The following is a 17,147-nucleotide window of genomic DNA, read 5'->3' as shown; positions in this document are numbered from 1 at the left end:
TAAACTATTTTTTTTTATTTTCTTCAAATTTTCTAACTATTTTTGACAAATTGTTCCTTTTTTTGACGCCGTGTCCCTGGCTACCTTCTGTTCTTTGGTGCTTTTGTTGGAAGAAACATTGGGCTCTTGGTCCATAGCGTCACTTTTGGGCTGGGGTGTGTGTCCGTTGTAATCATTGTCATCATAAGCAACATCATCCACATCATCCAAAAGTATGTTATGGAACATGGCGCAAAGACGTATCCAACGCATAACGTGGTACAAGTCTTCTTTAACGTTGATCTTGCACCGAAGATTCCTAAGGCTGCCAAATCTCATCTTCAACACCCCAAAGCAGTTCTCGATGCTAACTCTAGTTCTTGCATGCAGGTAGTTAAATGTCTTCATCTCCTTGGTAAAACCACCCTTTTCATTGTCTCTGTAAGGGATGATTACATTCTTTTTCAGAATGTAACCAGAGTTACCCAGGAGATACTCCTCACCTTCAAAGTACTTGTCAAAATGTTTTCCCAAGTCAGAACTTCCAAAAACTCGAGAATCGGTTCTACATCCAAGAAAACCGGTTGCAAAAAAATGATTCTTCTGTCTGGATCACAAACGGCCATCGTTTGAATGGAGTATCTTTTTTTTCTGTTAAAGAACTCCAAACCTCTGAACTTTGGTTTATATTCCAGACGAATGAGGGTACCGTCAACAAAGCCAAGACAATCTGGAAATCCATTGTTCTTTTTGGTGATGTCCTTGATTTTTTCTTTTTGCTCCTTGCCAGGCCATTTAATGACATCGCTCTCCATCGACAACATGACATCAAAGAACCTTGTTGTAAAGGCATGAACAGACCCCTCACTGATACCTGCTAGCCTGGCAATTCTTCCAACTGAAGCGCCATTTCCATCGCTTCCCAGACGAAGTAGTACTACCATCAGTTGCTTTCTGACGCTTGTCTGTTGGCGGCCTGATTCGGAAGACTGATAGAGCCTGTGTCCTGATACCAAGGTTACGATTTTTTCAAAAGATTCTTCGGACATTCGCATATCTTGGTTGAATCTGGTCTCATCCAATGAGTCAACAAAGCGTTCCCATCTATCATATCTTCTAGGAATACTTCTTCTAGGTCTCAGGTACCGATGGCTCTCCAAGGATTGAAGCTTCAACAATACGGGGTCGTTCATAAAAGCGGTTCTAGCCATAACTATCTCGTATTCATTAAATCCTTCGTTTTTCATGGTATTTAAGGTAGCTGCAGCCTGTTTCAAATGGTTTTTGGCAGCTTCTTGAGTTTTTTTAAGCAAAGTTTGTCTTCTGGATACTTTTGGCATAATTTTAAACGTAATTAATGTGTTTTGAGTGAAAAGGGACGACATTACATCATCTTTACAATTTATTTTTTAGTATCTAATTAAGGGGGGGGGGGACTCAGAAAGTGATAAATATAATTGGCTTAGAAAGTTACACCAATATTTTTGCAAACTTAAAATTTTTCATTCTGAAACCCCCTAATACATTAAGAATGATTAAGGAATCAATTATCCAATATAGATAGTTAGTACTATCATATCAAAAGGTTACAAGAATACAGTGACTAAGGCTTACTAAAGATATGGAAGTACAATGTGTCTAAGATGACAGTAATTCCAAGTTTAACATATTTACAAAATAAGCAGTTAAGGGTAACAGGATACACACTGGGAATATGATAACAACTTCAAAGATACACTAAAGATAGTGGTACAGCAGATAGTCTTTTTTATATAAATACTTGTTCATTTTATTTCATAATAAAGACAATCTTATAAACAGTCTCAAATTATTCATAAACTGCCTTATAATTTTTACTTACATCTAAACACGACATCGGACTATCTGGTGTAGCCTATAAATATGATGGTAATCATGATGAATTGTCCAATATGAAGAGAGAGGATGAACAATTCATAAATATAAACTTTGCAAACGAGAATGAAGAAAAACCCGATGAAACTTCTGCTGGAACCAATGATGAACAAGCTACGTTTCACGAGTGCATACAACCATCATTAATAGCAAACAAAAAAATCCCTCTTAAATCCTTTTGTACTGTTCCTGAAAGCATTATTCACATTTGTTGTATTCGAGGAGTTTATACACCACAGTATTGGTATACTCCGACGATTGAAGTAATTTATAATCTTTGATATTTTGACATATGTCAGCTGCTCATCTAAAATTCACGTAGCACTAAGGGGAATTTCCCTGTTATGGACTGTTATTTTTATTATCCCTGATGTACCTTGCGGGATATTGACAGCTTGGATGATTTATAATGAAATCTACCCACGATGGTAGTTTTCCCGTTTACAGTTATGGTTATGTTCAATGTGTATAAAAGAACTCTTTATTTTTATATTTAATAAAAACAAGTTATTTTACAATCCGGTTAATAATTAGTCTTGTAGATTATTTTCTTTGTTGTATTTTTCAACATTGACACTAAGGAAGGGGCTACAAGTTATACGAAACAGTATAATACTCTTATAAACTTCGTACAACTGTAGATAAGCAGATTGAGGAGTGGTTATCTAATGGCACTATCATAAAATCGAGAAGAAATCCTTCCTTTAATAGTTCACTATTATTAGTTCCAAAGCGTGATAAGCTGGGTAATATCGTACCGCATCGTGTAGTTACTGATGTACACGGATTGAATAATCTGATAGACCCCATAAATTACAGCAGTAGAATAATTAAAGATATATTTAATAACATGCAAGGAAGCGAAGTATTTACCACGCTTAATTTAAAGACCGCTTATCATCGTTTTCTCGTAGATCCCAAATCACAACATAAGTTGACGCTTAAATATAATAACCAAGCATATTGCTTTCAAGGCTGTTGTTTTGGATTGAAAACGATAACAGCAATATTCTCTAAAGGGATGGATATCGTCATCGCTGATCTTCCATTTGCTGAATGTTATGTTATATTGATGATGTTGTTATCCATGGATGTATTCAAGATCATGCTATACATGTTAAAAAGTTATTGATCGATTAACTGAAGTAAAATTGATTTCAAATGTTGATAAATGTTCTTTTTTCCAAAAGACTGTAAGATTGCTTGGATTTATCATTGATTCCACAGGAACTCGGATCGACCAAGTTAAATTATCTGGTATAAGTTTGTGGCCTAAGCCACAATCAGCAAACCAAGTTCGGCGACTGATGGGTTTAGTTCAATATTTTGCTGACTATGTCCCCATGATCTCTCGTATTGCTGATTTCATAAACATGTCGTATTTCCTCCAATAAAGATCGTATAGAATGACCTTCAATATGGTTAAATTATAATATTCGAGTGGTACTCTCATATTACCAGTATAATCTTGTTACAGATTATATATTCGGAATTATATTATTATTGGTTGTTATGACGCTCTTTGATCTGTTACTGAAGTATCAGCAAATGAGAAATTTTCACTTAATAATTCGGGTCAATCAATATGATAAAATATTGATTGACTGGAGACCATATAATTCTAATTGCCATGTTTCAGAAGATAGAAACAAGCCAGTACCTATTCTTTACCAGATTCAATCTCCCAGATGTTTTGATAGAAAAAGCGTCCTCCCTTTTGCGATGACCTTCTCTCCATCAATATTATAATGATTGTTTTGACTTTGCAGTATATACCTTATTTAGTAATTCGGACTGTTCTTTTTTTTTTTTCTTTGCGCGGCCAAGCGAAGCGCAGGTCGAAGCAACAGACATGTATGAGTATAATAAACACTTACTGAGCTGGGAGGGGCTGTAAGTCCCGACCTACACAGTACATAAAACATTGAGTGAAAAAAATAATGATTAGCATTGAGTGAGCTGGGAGGGGCTGTAAGTCCCGACCTACACAGTACATAAAACATTGAGTGAAAAAAATAATGATTAGCATTGAGTGAGCTGGGAGGGGCTGTAAGTCCCGACCAACACAGTACATAAAAGATTGAGTGAAAAAAAATTATTGATTAGCTGTTTCCGAATATTGGGTGTCACAACTATAAATAAAAAATAAAAAAGCGTTAACTTTGTTCAGCCCCTTTTTTCACGAACAATAACAAATGTCTAACATTGGTGATCACGAATTTATTCATTTCGATGGAAGTAGTCCACGACGTCAAGGCAGAGCAAGACTCAATGCAGCAGAGTCAGCTAATCCCAGAGGGTGGAAGACAGTCCAGTCGAATCAACATTCCCAGAGCTCCGAGATTCAGTAACGGTAATAGAAACTCGAACGAAGACCCTGAGATCCAGAATGACGCTACCAGCAACACTGATCCAGAAAGTGAACCAACATCTTCTTCAACAGGTAAAATAGAAAATGAACGCAAAAACAAGTATTCTGAACCTTTTTTTTTTTTTTTTTTTTTTTTTTTTTTTTTTTTTTTTTTTTTTTTAGCCAGAGATCATGACCTAAATCGTGCCTGTCATGAAAATTTTGAAGAGACAAATCTTCTTCGTGAGCGTAGAGGTATATACCGTGGAGATGCAACTTCAGATTTTTATGGACGCCATAATTTACAAGGGATGACAGAAAGATGCCCTTATTGCCATGCTATGCTGTTTAAAGAAGAACAAGCGACCAATCAAAAATTTTCTTTTTGCTGCAGTAATGGAAAAGTCAAAATTGATATCGTAGCTATGCCAACCATTCTCATGCAAAAACTTTTGACAGGTGAGCATCCTACCAGTACTGAGTTCAGAAAAAATATCAGAATGTACAATAATGCTTTTGCATTTACCTCATTTGGAGCCGATCACGAGGATGAGATGTTCAGTGGATCAAATCAAGGATCATTCACGTTCAGAATCCAAGGAGGAATCTACCACCGATCTGCCCCATTAACTGTCAGTGAAGGTAGAAAGCCTGTTTTTGCTCAGGTTTACTTGAGTGATCCTAACTTACGCGTCCAGCAGCATATCAATTTCAATGAAGTTTTGGATCGTCAGTTGGTTGCTCATTTGAATCAAATGATGGATGACGTATCACCGTATGCCAGTCTTTTTGAAAATGCTAGACAAAGATTTTCGGCAAACACAGTTGATGGCCAAAATGGTGTCAAAGATTTGTATGTTTATGTACGTGGAAACCCTGGACTTGGTCGGCAATACGATGTGCCTATTGCAGACGAAGTTGCAGCATATATTGCGGATGCAACAGTACCGGATGAAATCACGAAAGGTAGTAGAGAAGTCGTCGTCTTTTCAACTGCAAATGGATTTCCCAAAAAATGAATGACTGTCACAGTTCATACGATTCCTTACATTTTGCATTGATGTTCCCTGGAGGTGATGACGGATGGAACACTAATTTGGAACTGAATTTAGACAATGAGGTCATTCAAAGAAATCAAGAAAGGGATGAGCAGAGTTTAAGCAGTAACCGAATGACACAAAAATCGGTGTCATTAAATCAATTTTACCAGCATCGATTGCAAGTACGACCTGGAGAAACAATGACATGTGATTTTGGTAGATTGTTTCATCTGTATATCGTGGATATGTATTGCAAAATTGAAGGCCGTCGATTGTATTACTTACGTACGAATCAAAGTATTTTACGTTCTGAGTTGTATTCTGGATTAGCGGATGTGCAAGTAGGTGTTGATATGAGTAGAGAATCGATTGGCAAGAGAGTTATTTTACCTTCCAGCCATACAGGCTCGCCAAGGGCCCTACATCAAATGCAACAGGATGCCATGGCTGTTGTTAGAGCGCTGGGAAAGCCAGATTTATTTGTAACAATTACTTGCAATCCAAATTGGAAAGAAATAGTTGATGAGTTGTTACCAGGTGAGGTCCCTTCGGATCGACCCGATTTAATCTGCCGAGTTTTCGACTTAAAACTAAAAGAAATATTCATCGATATCAAAGATAAAATGATATTCGGAAAAGTTAAGGGCTTAATCCATGTTATTGAGTATCAGAAACGTGGTCTACCCCACGCCCATGTTGTAATCATCCTTGCTGAGTGTTCTAAACTACATACTCCTCGCGATATTGATAAATATATTTCTGCTGAAATCCCTGATCCTATTCGTTTTCCTAAGGCCTACAAAACAATTACAAAACATATGATGCATACCCCATGTAGTATCTCTTTAACTGATTCCCATGGTAAAGTAAGAATGTGTCGGGATAACAAAGACAAATCATGCAGTAAACACTTTCCAAAAGATATGTACCACGCAACTGTCATTGATGAAAAGGGGTTTGCAAAATATAGAAGACGCCCCACAAATCTTTTTGTTCTTTTTCCAAATGGGTACCACGCTGATAATCGTTGGGTTGTTCCTCACAACTTATATCTTGCTGTTAAGTACAACACCCACATCAATGTTGAATTTTGTGCTGGAAATCAGGCCATTAAATACCTGTTCAAGTATATTTACAAGGGATCAGATCGGGCACAAATTGCAGTGTTACCTGCTCAGACCACTCCTATCAATATGGCAACCGACACTCCCAGCTGTCATTTTACCAGATGACGAACTGGATGAAATAACGAGCTGGTTGAGCGTTCGGTATATATCTACAATAGAAGCATGCTGGCGTATCATGGGTAAACGTACTCATTCGTGTCAGCCTTCGATAAAAAGATTGGCTATTCATTTGCCTAATCAGCAGAATGTCACTTTTGTCGAGGGTGCAAGTAATTTCGAAATACAACGGGCCATGGAAAAACAGACAACCTTGACTGCTTATTTTCAGCTAAATCGTGATGATATTTATGCCAGGTCTATTCTTTACAATGATATACCAGCTCATTATGTCCAAGACGCCAAGACCCATTTATGGAAAAGACGACGCAATCACCAGAAGTTTCCTCCAATTGGTAGAATGTACTTCATATCAGCTAAATCGTGATGATATTTATGCCAGGTCTATTCTTTACAATGATATACCAGCTCATTATGTCCAAGACGCCAAGACCCATTTATGGAAAAGACGACGCAATCACCAGAAGTTTCCTCCAATTGGTAGAATGTACTTCATATCAGCTACTGACATTGAAAGGTACTGTCTGCGATTACTGCTTTTACATGTAAAAGGCGCTACAGGATTCGATCAACTCAAAACCACTGATTCTTATGATGAAGATGGCGTTCGATCGACCGGTACTACCCATTGGGCAACATTTCGAGAAGCAGCACAAGCTCTTAATTTGTTAGAAGATGCAAAAGAGTGGGATAGAGCCATGACTGAAGCTTTTATGCTTTGCTCCAGTTCAGCAAAAATTCGAGAACTTTTTTCTGTTCTTCTTATTTTTAACTTTGTTCCTAACTACAAAGCAATTTGGGACAATCACAGAGATAATCTTTCGGCTGATTTTGAGTACACTTATCGCCAAAGCCTCCCAAACCATGGTGTTGATTCTGAAGGCTGTCCAATTGATTTAAGTGATCAGGATAATGACTATATTACAAATCTGACAATCATTGACATTGCAAATCGATTGCTCAAGAACTACAAGGATATAGCAAATTTTCCTGAATTACCCCAACCCGATCCATCTACCTACAATGCGTATGTTGCAAGGGCTCAAAATTTGTATGATCACGAAATTGGCCAGTATGATGTGGATGATTTAGCAATCAATGTTGTCGTATATGAAGGCCAAGAAAATGGCAGTTTAAATTCGGAGCAACGTGTCATTTATGACGAGATTGTTTCAGCAATCTACAGAAATAGCGATGCTCCATCACAAAGTTCATTCTTTTTTGTTGACGGTCCAGGTGGCACTGGCAAAACATTTCTTTACAATGCTTTGCTTTCAAAAGTACGCTCTGGTGGTGAAGTTGCTTTGGCGTGTGCCTCATCCGGTATTGCTGCTACTTTGCTACTTGGTGGTCGAACAGCCCACTCACTTTTCCAAATACCAATTGATATTGACGAATCATCTGTTTGCAACATCAAGCTACAAGATATTAGTGCTAAAATGATAAGTGACGCCAAACTAATAATTTGGGATGAAGCTCCTATGATGAACAAGATGACGTTCGAATGTGTGAGTCGTCTTTTACAAGAAATAACTGGCAATTACACCCTTCCTTTCGGTGGTAAAGTTGTTGTTTTAGGAGGTGATTTCAGACAAACACTACCAATTGTTCAGTTTGGTTCCCGATCTGATATCATCAATGCGTGTGTGACCAATTCGGTCCTGTTCAGGGACTGTAAGGTCTTGCGGTTATTGAGAAATATGCGGCTAACATCAGATTCTATTCTGGATGACGGTACGCCGTTTCAAGATTATCTTTTGGGAGTGGGTGAGGGTAGTCAGCAGATATACGATCAATATGTGTCAATTCCTGCAACAATTGTATCATACGCTGAATCAATCAAGGATGTTGTTGATAATGTTTTTGGTGATGCATTAAGTGATGAAAATCTGTACCGAAATCGAGATTTCATTGTCAGCAAAGCCATCCTTGCAGCTCACAACACGACAGTTGATGAAATCAATGAATTGGCAACAGAGAAATTACCCGGAATATCTATGGTTTACCTTTCCGACGATTCCATCGAGGAAACCCAAAATTCTGGGTCAGCTAATTTTCCGGTTGAGTCTCTCAATGCAATCAAACCTTCCGGCATGCCTCCACATAAATTAGTATTAAAAAGATTCCAGCCAATTATGTGTCTCAGAAACATCAACCCTGCCGAGGGTCTTTGTAATGGTACAAGACTTATTTGTCGAAATTTTACAAGAAACATAATCGAAGCTGAGATTGCTGTTGGCGATAGAGCAGGTCTCATTGTTTTGATTCCTCGGATCATTTTAATCTCTTCAGATAATGCCAACTTGCCATTCACCCTCCGTCGACGTCAATTTCCAGTGCAACCTGCATTTGGAATGACTATAAACAAATCACAAGGCCAAACTCTTTCTTTTGCAGCCATTTGTCTGATCAAACCCGTTTTCACGCACGGTCAACTTTATGTTGCTTTATCACGGGTTCGTAACCCTGCTAATCTCAAAGTAATCTTACTGAAAGAGCCGCCATTACCAACACTCACAGACAACGTTGTATTTACAGAAGTATTAACTCGAACACAAAATTAAACATAAAATATTCATTATCAATAAAATCTATCTTTATCCCATTTATAAACATTGAGTGGCGTCGGTGGCCCGCTGCAGGCGCGAGATCGCACCCAGCAGGAACGTAGGTTATTTTTACCGTAGCGAAGCGAAGGTCAAAAAATTACGGAAGTGGGCTGGGGCCGCGATCTCGTAACTTTAAAAAAGGATTAACAGAGACTCATTGCTTTAATTCTTTTTCTTCTGTTTTTTATCTAATTCTATTATCTCAAAACATCACATTTTTTTAAAAGAATTCTCTCGTTAATGCCAACCATCCCACTGCTGCCTAAGGTTCCCCTGTACTTGATGTCAACCACTCTTCTTCTTCGGAGTCCGAGTTCTCTGGTGGTTCTTCTGGTTCTCATTCTGATGTCGTTCACCGAGGAGGTGATTATTCCGATCGTATGGACGTTGATGTTGAGGGTACGCCCGAAAACACTCGTACTGATCAAGGTTAAGCATCGTCTTCACTTGTAAGCCCAGTCGTAGATTCTCCGGAAGGATCAGATTACGCTGGCAGAATCGCTGTGTTTGAGAATTGAATTAAAGAGGATGCAGCCACGATCGCTATTCTTTCTAAGACTGGAACTGAATTGATGACCAAACTTGCTACTAATCCTTTGGAGTACAAGGTACATTTGGACGCCAACTCGACTGCTTTGGAGTATTTACACAAGAGAACTGCGAATGATTGTGCCTCGTTGATTTCTTTGAGAAACGAAGAAACCAATTTACTCGAGGTAACCTCCCGTACTGACAAGCTAACAATCAAGAAGTCAAGAAAGGAACTGGATCATACTGCGATCAACCCCAAGGACCTCCCTCCTTTTAACGTTCGACTCACCAAGGCTCGTAAGGCTGCTCATATCGAGAATGGCAATGAAGACTACTTGTTGGAAACGTTCGTTATTTCTTTCGAGAGAGTATACAAGAATGCGAATGTCGATGTACAGAAGCACAGGTTTGTCCATTTGGAAGGTTGTTTGGAAAAGCATTTCATCAATTGAGCTTGGTTCAACAAAGCTATCGAAACCAAGCATAGTGCCAACAAGAAGCCTACAGAGACTAAGGCTGTCAAGATTTTACAAGAACGATTTGTGATCTACTCCGATAAGGGTATTCAAAAAGACAATGAAGAACTTTTCGAAAATGGTGCGATCAAGGACGGTGAAAATCTGGCTGCCTATATGTTCAGCTTCGGTATCTTGGAGATTACCTGTAACGTTTTAACCAAGAACAACTACCTGTACACGGCTTGTTTCATCTGGAACCTCAAGAAAGAAAAACTTAAGACTAAGGTGATTAACGCTATGTCCGAGTACGTGAACCTGTCCAACAAGGATACAAGCATCCATGCCCCGTGTAATGATGAAGCTTTCTGCGACTTCTACTCTGACTTTGAAAACGAAAGACAAGCTATCACAAGGAAAATAGCCCTATTGGAACAATGCTTGGAAGACGAAAGAAAAAAAGGTAACGCTAGTTCTTCGTCTGGTTTGTCCTCTGAGAAGTCAAAGAAAAGAAAAGCTGTCAATGGTGCTAGTGTCACCCCCACTTGGTCAAGCCCTTCTTCTTCTGCCGCTGCTGCTGCTGCTACCCCTGCATCTTCTTCGAGTGGTCCTCCAAGGGAAATCAACTTTGACTTGGTCCGCCTTGATTTGGTGTAAAAGCCATCGCACGTGTTGAACATTGAGGAGAAGAACTTCTTGTTCAAGGTTAAGAAGTGCATATATTGCAGAGTTGCTACTTTTTCTGTTGGTCACGCTGAAGTCTGTCCTGGAAAGAAAAAGCAGTATAAGGTAAATAATAGTTCAATTCATGATAATAACAATAAATTAGCTTCGTCTAATCTTAACGTTTTGTCTAATCAACTTATTAACAATCAATCCAATTCTAACTCCTCTGATGTTTCTAGAAATACTAAAAACTACGATACTGATGAAAGAAGAGAACTTTGGTGATAATGAAGACGATTTCCAAGCCGCCTATAGAAGCTTATACGACTTTATTTGTACTGATAATGATGAAGTTGATTCTTTTAATAAAAATATATTTGGCATAAAAATTAATAATGATAGAAATGTATTTATTAATAAGGGAAAAAGTTTAAAAGGCTCGGATGATTTATTTAATTCCGAAAGTGTGGCTTATTCACCCATCACCCCTATTATAATTAATTCTGTAAAAACGTATTGTACCCTAGACACAGGTGCTCAAGTTTCTATTATTGATAAGCAATTTGCTATTGATGATAAGAGTATCCCCAACGGTGTGTGAAAAAACCATTTTATTCCAAAATAGCACAAAGATTTAGAATAATTTAACCCTAACGGTCAATTGGATAATAGAATATTTTAAAAATTTTATCACAAATATTGTAAATTTCCAATTGAATCAATAAATATAGAAAATTTCTTTATTTATTCTAGTCCCTTAATGTTTTTGACATGAGCGATAATTCTGAAACAGTAACAATCCCTGAGCTTCCCAAAAAGGCAGGACATGGAGCAAATTGGTCAAGAGACAAAGAACAACAGTTGTGCCTTTCGTTTGTCGCCATTGCTACCGATGGTGTCATTGGTAAAGGCCAGACATGCAAACGTTTTTGGGATTGCTTTAAGACCGACTACAATGCCAAAATCGGTGACAATGCTGTCGAAGAACGTACCAGTGCTGTCGTAACCAGCCGTTAGAACACCATAAATCCCAGCGTGCAAACGTTTATTGGCTGCTACGAAACTCTTTTGAGAAGTGTGCAGCAAAGTGGTTCAAGTCCTCAGGATTTGGTAAGATGGCTATAGCTTAATTCTAGCAGAACTAAATTGTTATTTTACATAATAGGTCCATAAGGCGTATGCTCTATACAAAAAGTCGACCAAAAACGGTGCTCCTTTTGTTTTGGAACACTGTTGGCAAATCTTATCCGCAGAGCCAAAGTGGGCCATGTACAACATGCCTAAGCTTGTTGTAACGAAGAGAAAAATCAATGGCAGTCTCGAAGTCATTGAAGACACTGAGACGGGTTCTTCTTCTGGGGATGTAACTTGCCCAATGGGGTGTAAAACGCTGAAGGCACTCCAGCAGCGTGAACGCCAAAACGAGGTAGGTGAAAGCATCGTCGCCCGTTTGAAGGACCTTCTGGAGTTGAACCAAAAGAAGTTACTCCAGAACAAGTTGGCGGTTCAAGTAACCAACACGAAGATGAGGTTCGACAAGAGAGTTCGAGATGAAAGAACCATGTCGATGGATCTTTCGGTCATGACTGACCCTCGTAAGCGTGCGTACTTCGAGAAAAAACAGGAGAAAATCCTTTCTCAACCATCTGACGAATCGTCTGATGAAGAAGTAGAAGATGTAGTAGAAGATGTAGTAGAAGAAGTAGAAGACGGATTAGAGGACTGATTGGAAGGAGACAGATAGAGACTTTTAAAAAATAAAAAAATAAAAATTGAAACAAAGTACTACATATTGCCCTGTCTTTGCCAGTGATGCTCGATCAAGTCTTTTTTCAACTGATTATGAGTATCACTATCTTTTAAAGCAACCAAACGGCCCACCAAAGCAACAAAAGCTTCGGGATCATTCATGTCAGGGTAAGCTTGTCCATGAAAAGAATGCATGTGGTAGTCTGTTCCAAGATCCTGACCACGTTCGTTTTCTACAATCTTCTTATGTAATATGATACATGTATGCATAATGGCCTGGAGATCGATAAAGTCCCAAAGTCTAGCAGGCCATATAATAATAGCAAAACGTGCCTGCAGTACACCAAATGCACGTTCTACGTCCTTTTGCACCTTTTCTTGTGCCTTAGCAAAACACTATTAAAGTCCAAGTAAATTAGTTTTTTATAAATTATCATTGTTACTCTTGGTACCTTCTCTTTTTGCGACGTAGGCACTGCAATTGTCTTCACCAAAGTCGACCAAGTTGGATAAATACCATCTGCGAGAAATTACCCCTTATCGTATCTATTGCCATTGACGAAGAACTCGACTTCAGGAGCAACACCATGTATCAAGGGGTCAAATACATGGGAACAATTGATGACATTGATATCGTTCAATGATCCCGGCAGACCAAAAAAGCAATGCCAGATCCAAAGGCCTTGGGAAGCAACAGCTTCGAGAATCAAGGTTCGCATTTTTTCTTTACCGGTGTACATTCCATGCCAGGTAGTTGGGCAATTTTTCCACGTCCAGTGTATACAATCAATTGACCCCAACATACCCGGAAATCCTCTCTCTTCATTGATTGCCAAAAGATTCTTGACATCCTCGCTGTTTGGGGCTCTCAAATATTTCTCCCTATAGATTGCCACAATCGCATGACAAAAGTGCTTCAATGACTACATGGCTGTGGAATCAGCAAGTCGGATGTACAAATCAACGGAATCCGATGATACACCGTAAGCTAATTGACCCATAGCTGCTGTCACTTTCTGGATGGGTGAAAGTCCAGGCTTTCCAGCGGCATCCGGTTTTGGGTGAAGTATTCATCCTCTAATTGAACTGCTTTGACAATTTGCAGAAACAGATCACGCTTCATTCTAAAACGACGACGAAACTGTTGGTCTGTATAAACAGGGTCATCGGAAAAGTAGTCGTTGAATAAACGTTCATGCCCGGCAGCACGGTTTCTATTAACATAGCGCCGACCTGGAGCGGATCCACCTCTCTTGGGTGTATCTTTGGTTAGTTGTATAACATACTGAAGAGCTTCTTGGATAAGTTGATCTTCAATATCATTGTTGTCGATTATGTCAAAGTTATTACTCAGTTATTACTCATTTTTGTAACAAAAATTTAAAAAAGAACAGAAAAGAAAATAAAATAAGGAACGGGATTATAAATTTAGCTACAACCGTTGGGGTCGATCTGTTCTATTTTATTTTAACAGATGGAAAACAGTCCTATTTTACATTTGGAATTCAAAAACCGTTGGGGATGCTCTAATATCCAATTTCATGCAGTTGACGGACACTTCTGTTTGTACCACGATACTAATATACCTCGTGAACAGTCTGTGTTGCCATTGAGTATTGATTATGACGGTGTAGAACATGTTGTCTCACATAAGTTCGATGTGATCGACAGTAAGAAAATGCCTTCGCCTCATAACCAAATATTAGTTGGAACAGATCTCATGCCTAAATTGTCGATCCAATTGGTTAATGTTGTACATAAATATAAGGACACTACAAAGTCAGTTGATGATTCCATCTCTGATGTGGCGTATACAACCGACGTTACTCCTTATGTTAGTGAAGAGGAGCAATTAGCGTTTCACAATAGTTTAAAACCTTATATTGAGGCTATCAAGAAACTTGATCCTAATTCATTTTGTAATTTGCCTGAGAGAGTTTTGCATTTACCAACCCCTGTTGATTATTCGGTTAGCATACGTCAGTATCCTATCGCTTATAAGTTGCGTCCATTGGTAATGGAAGTGGTTAGTGATTAGGTAAAAGATGGCATTGTAGTTAGAGCTACTCCATCGGTGTGGAACGCTCCTATTACAGTTACAATTAAAAAGAACCATGAATCTGGTACTGTATCCTCCGATCTGAATACCTTAATGAAAGACGATGTCAGAGTTGTTCTTGATACAAGAATGCTGAATAAAGCACTGCCTACTATTAATGAAACACAACCTTTGATCAATGATATATTTTCCACTGCCATGGATGGCTGTGTTGTATTCAGAACAATTGATTTAAAGTCTGCATTTTCACAGTTTCAGGTAAATTGTGACGATCAGGTTAAAACAAGTTTTACCGGTCCGGATAACCTTAAATACATGCATGCTGGTAGCCGTTTCGGTGTCGGTACGATTAGTCAACTGTTTAGTTCAATTATTCTTTCATTATTTAAGGATGTTCCGTACATAAGATCGTTTGTTGATGACATTTGTGTTATGTCTCGTTCCGTCGAAGCACACTTTCATCATGTTAAACATGTTCTTACAGTTTTAACGTCAGTTAACCTGCGGGTTAATTTCCGTAAGTCTCATTTTGCTAAAGCAGAGGTTTATCTTCTTGGTTTCTCTATTTCAGAAAGAGGTCGTCGTATCGATACTCGAAAACTGACTAATCTTGATGCATATCCTCGGGCAACTACGTCTAAACAATGTCAGTTATTTTTAGGGTTTGTCAATTATTTTCGACAACAAATTCCTAATGCTGCAACGTTGATGGCTCCACTTAATTTTCTTCGTTCTCATGATTAAAAGAATAAAGGAAGACCTTTTCAATGGACTGCAATACATGATATGCATTTCCGTACACTGAAGGAACTTTTAGTTTCCGATGTGGTATTGAGTCACCCCAATTTAGATCAACCTTACTGTATTGCTACAGATGCATCTGATTATGGCATTGGTTGTTGTTTATTCCAGGAATAGTTATAAAACCACCACTGCTGATGGTAATGAAAAAACCATCATAAAACATATTGGATTCTTTTCTCCACCGCAAAATTACGGTGAAGGTTAACAACGATTTTGACCAGATCCGTGACGGATCTGGTCAATTTTTGACTATTCTGGATCCGGGACGGTAACTTTTGAAAAATGACCGTATCCGTGACGGATCTGGTCAATTTTCGATTATTCTGTATCCTGGACGGAGCAGGTTTATAAATTGACCAGATCCGTGACGGATCTGGTCAATTTTTTGTCATTCTGTATCCTGGACGGGGCAAGTTTATAAATTGACCGTCTCCGTCACGGATATGGTCAATTTTTGATGATTCCGTCTCCGTCACGGCCACGGCCAATTTTTGAACATACCGTCACCGTCACGGCCACGGTCAATTTTTTATAATCCCGTCACCGTCACGGATACGGTCAATGACCATTCTGCTTCCCGTATGGCTTTAACTCCGACAAGAAACCAAATACTGGTAAAGATTAATTTTATTGGGATTAAAGTTGTTTTTTTGTTTTTTTTTATTGATGTTTTTTATCAGAATGCAATATCACCCACTTTCCCAGCCAGTTAGACATATCCTCCTCGAATGCTTCGCCAGTACTTATCACATACATGTTGGAGGACTGATCAGTTGCATTGACCAGACCAACAGAACACATGATGTCATCAGCATCAATAACTACAAATTTCTTTTGCTCGTTCTCGGCATATGCCTTGACCCGTGGAATGGCTTTCGAGTACGGAGATACTTCATTAGTTTTTATAAGTTCACCATATACGTAATGAGATCCAGAACCCACGCGAAAGCAGAAACTGAAGTAGAACAAGACCTTACAAACGTACCATCTTTCGACGGAACGATTTTGCCTACACATTTGGAACTGTTAGTATGAACAAATCACGACAGAAAGAAAAGAAAACCTACAAATTTTGATGTACAGCCTTAAACATCATGTATTCACCACCACGAGAACTCGAAGAACTGCTTGACTTGTAAAAATGGGAGATCAGAACTTGATTGTTGAACCATAATTTTGCCGAAAATTTGATTGTTTGATTAGTGTGAAATTTGGTGAATCCTATATGCCTATATCCTTCAAGACGAACAAAGCAATGCAAGAGAGCCTTTAACCAAAAACGTAGGCAGTGGTCTAGTAATACGTAGGATGGATCTTGCCTTATTTTTTGGTAGAGTTGACCAAACACCAAAGGAACCGGGTGGTTTAAAAAGGGAGACCATAATTGAGGACGATGCTGATCATTTGACGGGTGCTCTAAAAAATTGGCGGGTCTGTCAATGGAGGTGCGGCCAATTGAGAAATCGATGATACCAGCCGACTGGATGAAGGCAAATATATTACGAGTTTCTAGGACGTTGCCAGCATTGACGCCAGGATGCAGAGTTGACCGGATTCTTCGCTTATACGTACCAATTGCTCTTTCCAAGGAACGTGCTGAATAACAACGCAAGGGTCTATATTTAGCAGATTAGAATCTTGATAATTGTACAAGACTATCGTTTTAGCTTACCCCATTTGTCTGATGATATACCTGATAAGATTTAATTGATGCATGTTTGATCTGAAAATTGTGCGTGATACTGTT

At 38.7% G+C, this 17,147-nt stretch overlaps 1 protein-coding gene across 1 annotated transcript; it reads left to right on the top strand.

Annotated features, from left to right (window-relative positions):
- Positions 1–9,418: 9,418 nt before the first annotated feature.
- On the top strand, positions 9,419–10,779 carry EV154DRAFT_485829 (uncharacterized protein; the record flags this gene model as incomplete). Its single annotated transcript, XM_051598780.1, has 3 exons — positions 9,419–9,565; positions 9,664–10,073; positions 10,155–10,779. The coding sequence occupies 3 exons, from the start codon at positions 9,419–9,421 to the stop codon at positions 10,777–10,779; spliced, it is 1,182 nt and encodes a 393-aa protein (XP_051453082.1).
- Positions 10,780–17,147: the final 6,368 nt, after the last annotated feature.

This window comes from Mucor mucedo, assembly GCF_025094135.1.
Source record: "Mucor mucedo strain NRRL 3635 chromosome Unknown EV154scaffold_124, whole genome shotgun sequence".
NCBI lineage: Eukaryota > Fungi > Mucoromycota > Mucoromycetes > Mucorales > Mucoraceae > Mucor > Mucor mucedo.
This window is presented reverse-complemented; position numbering and strand designations above follow the sequence as displayed.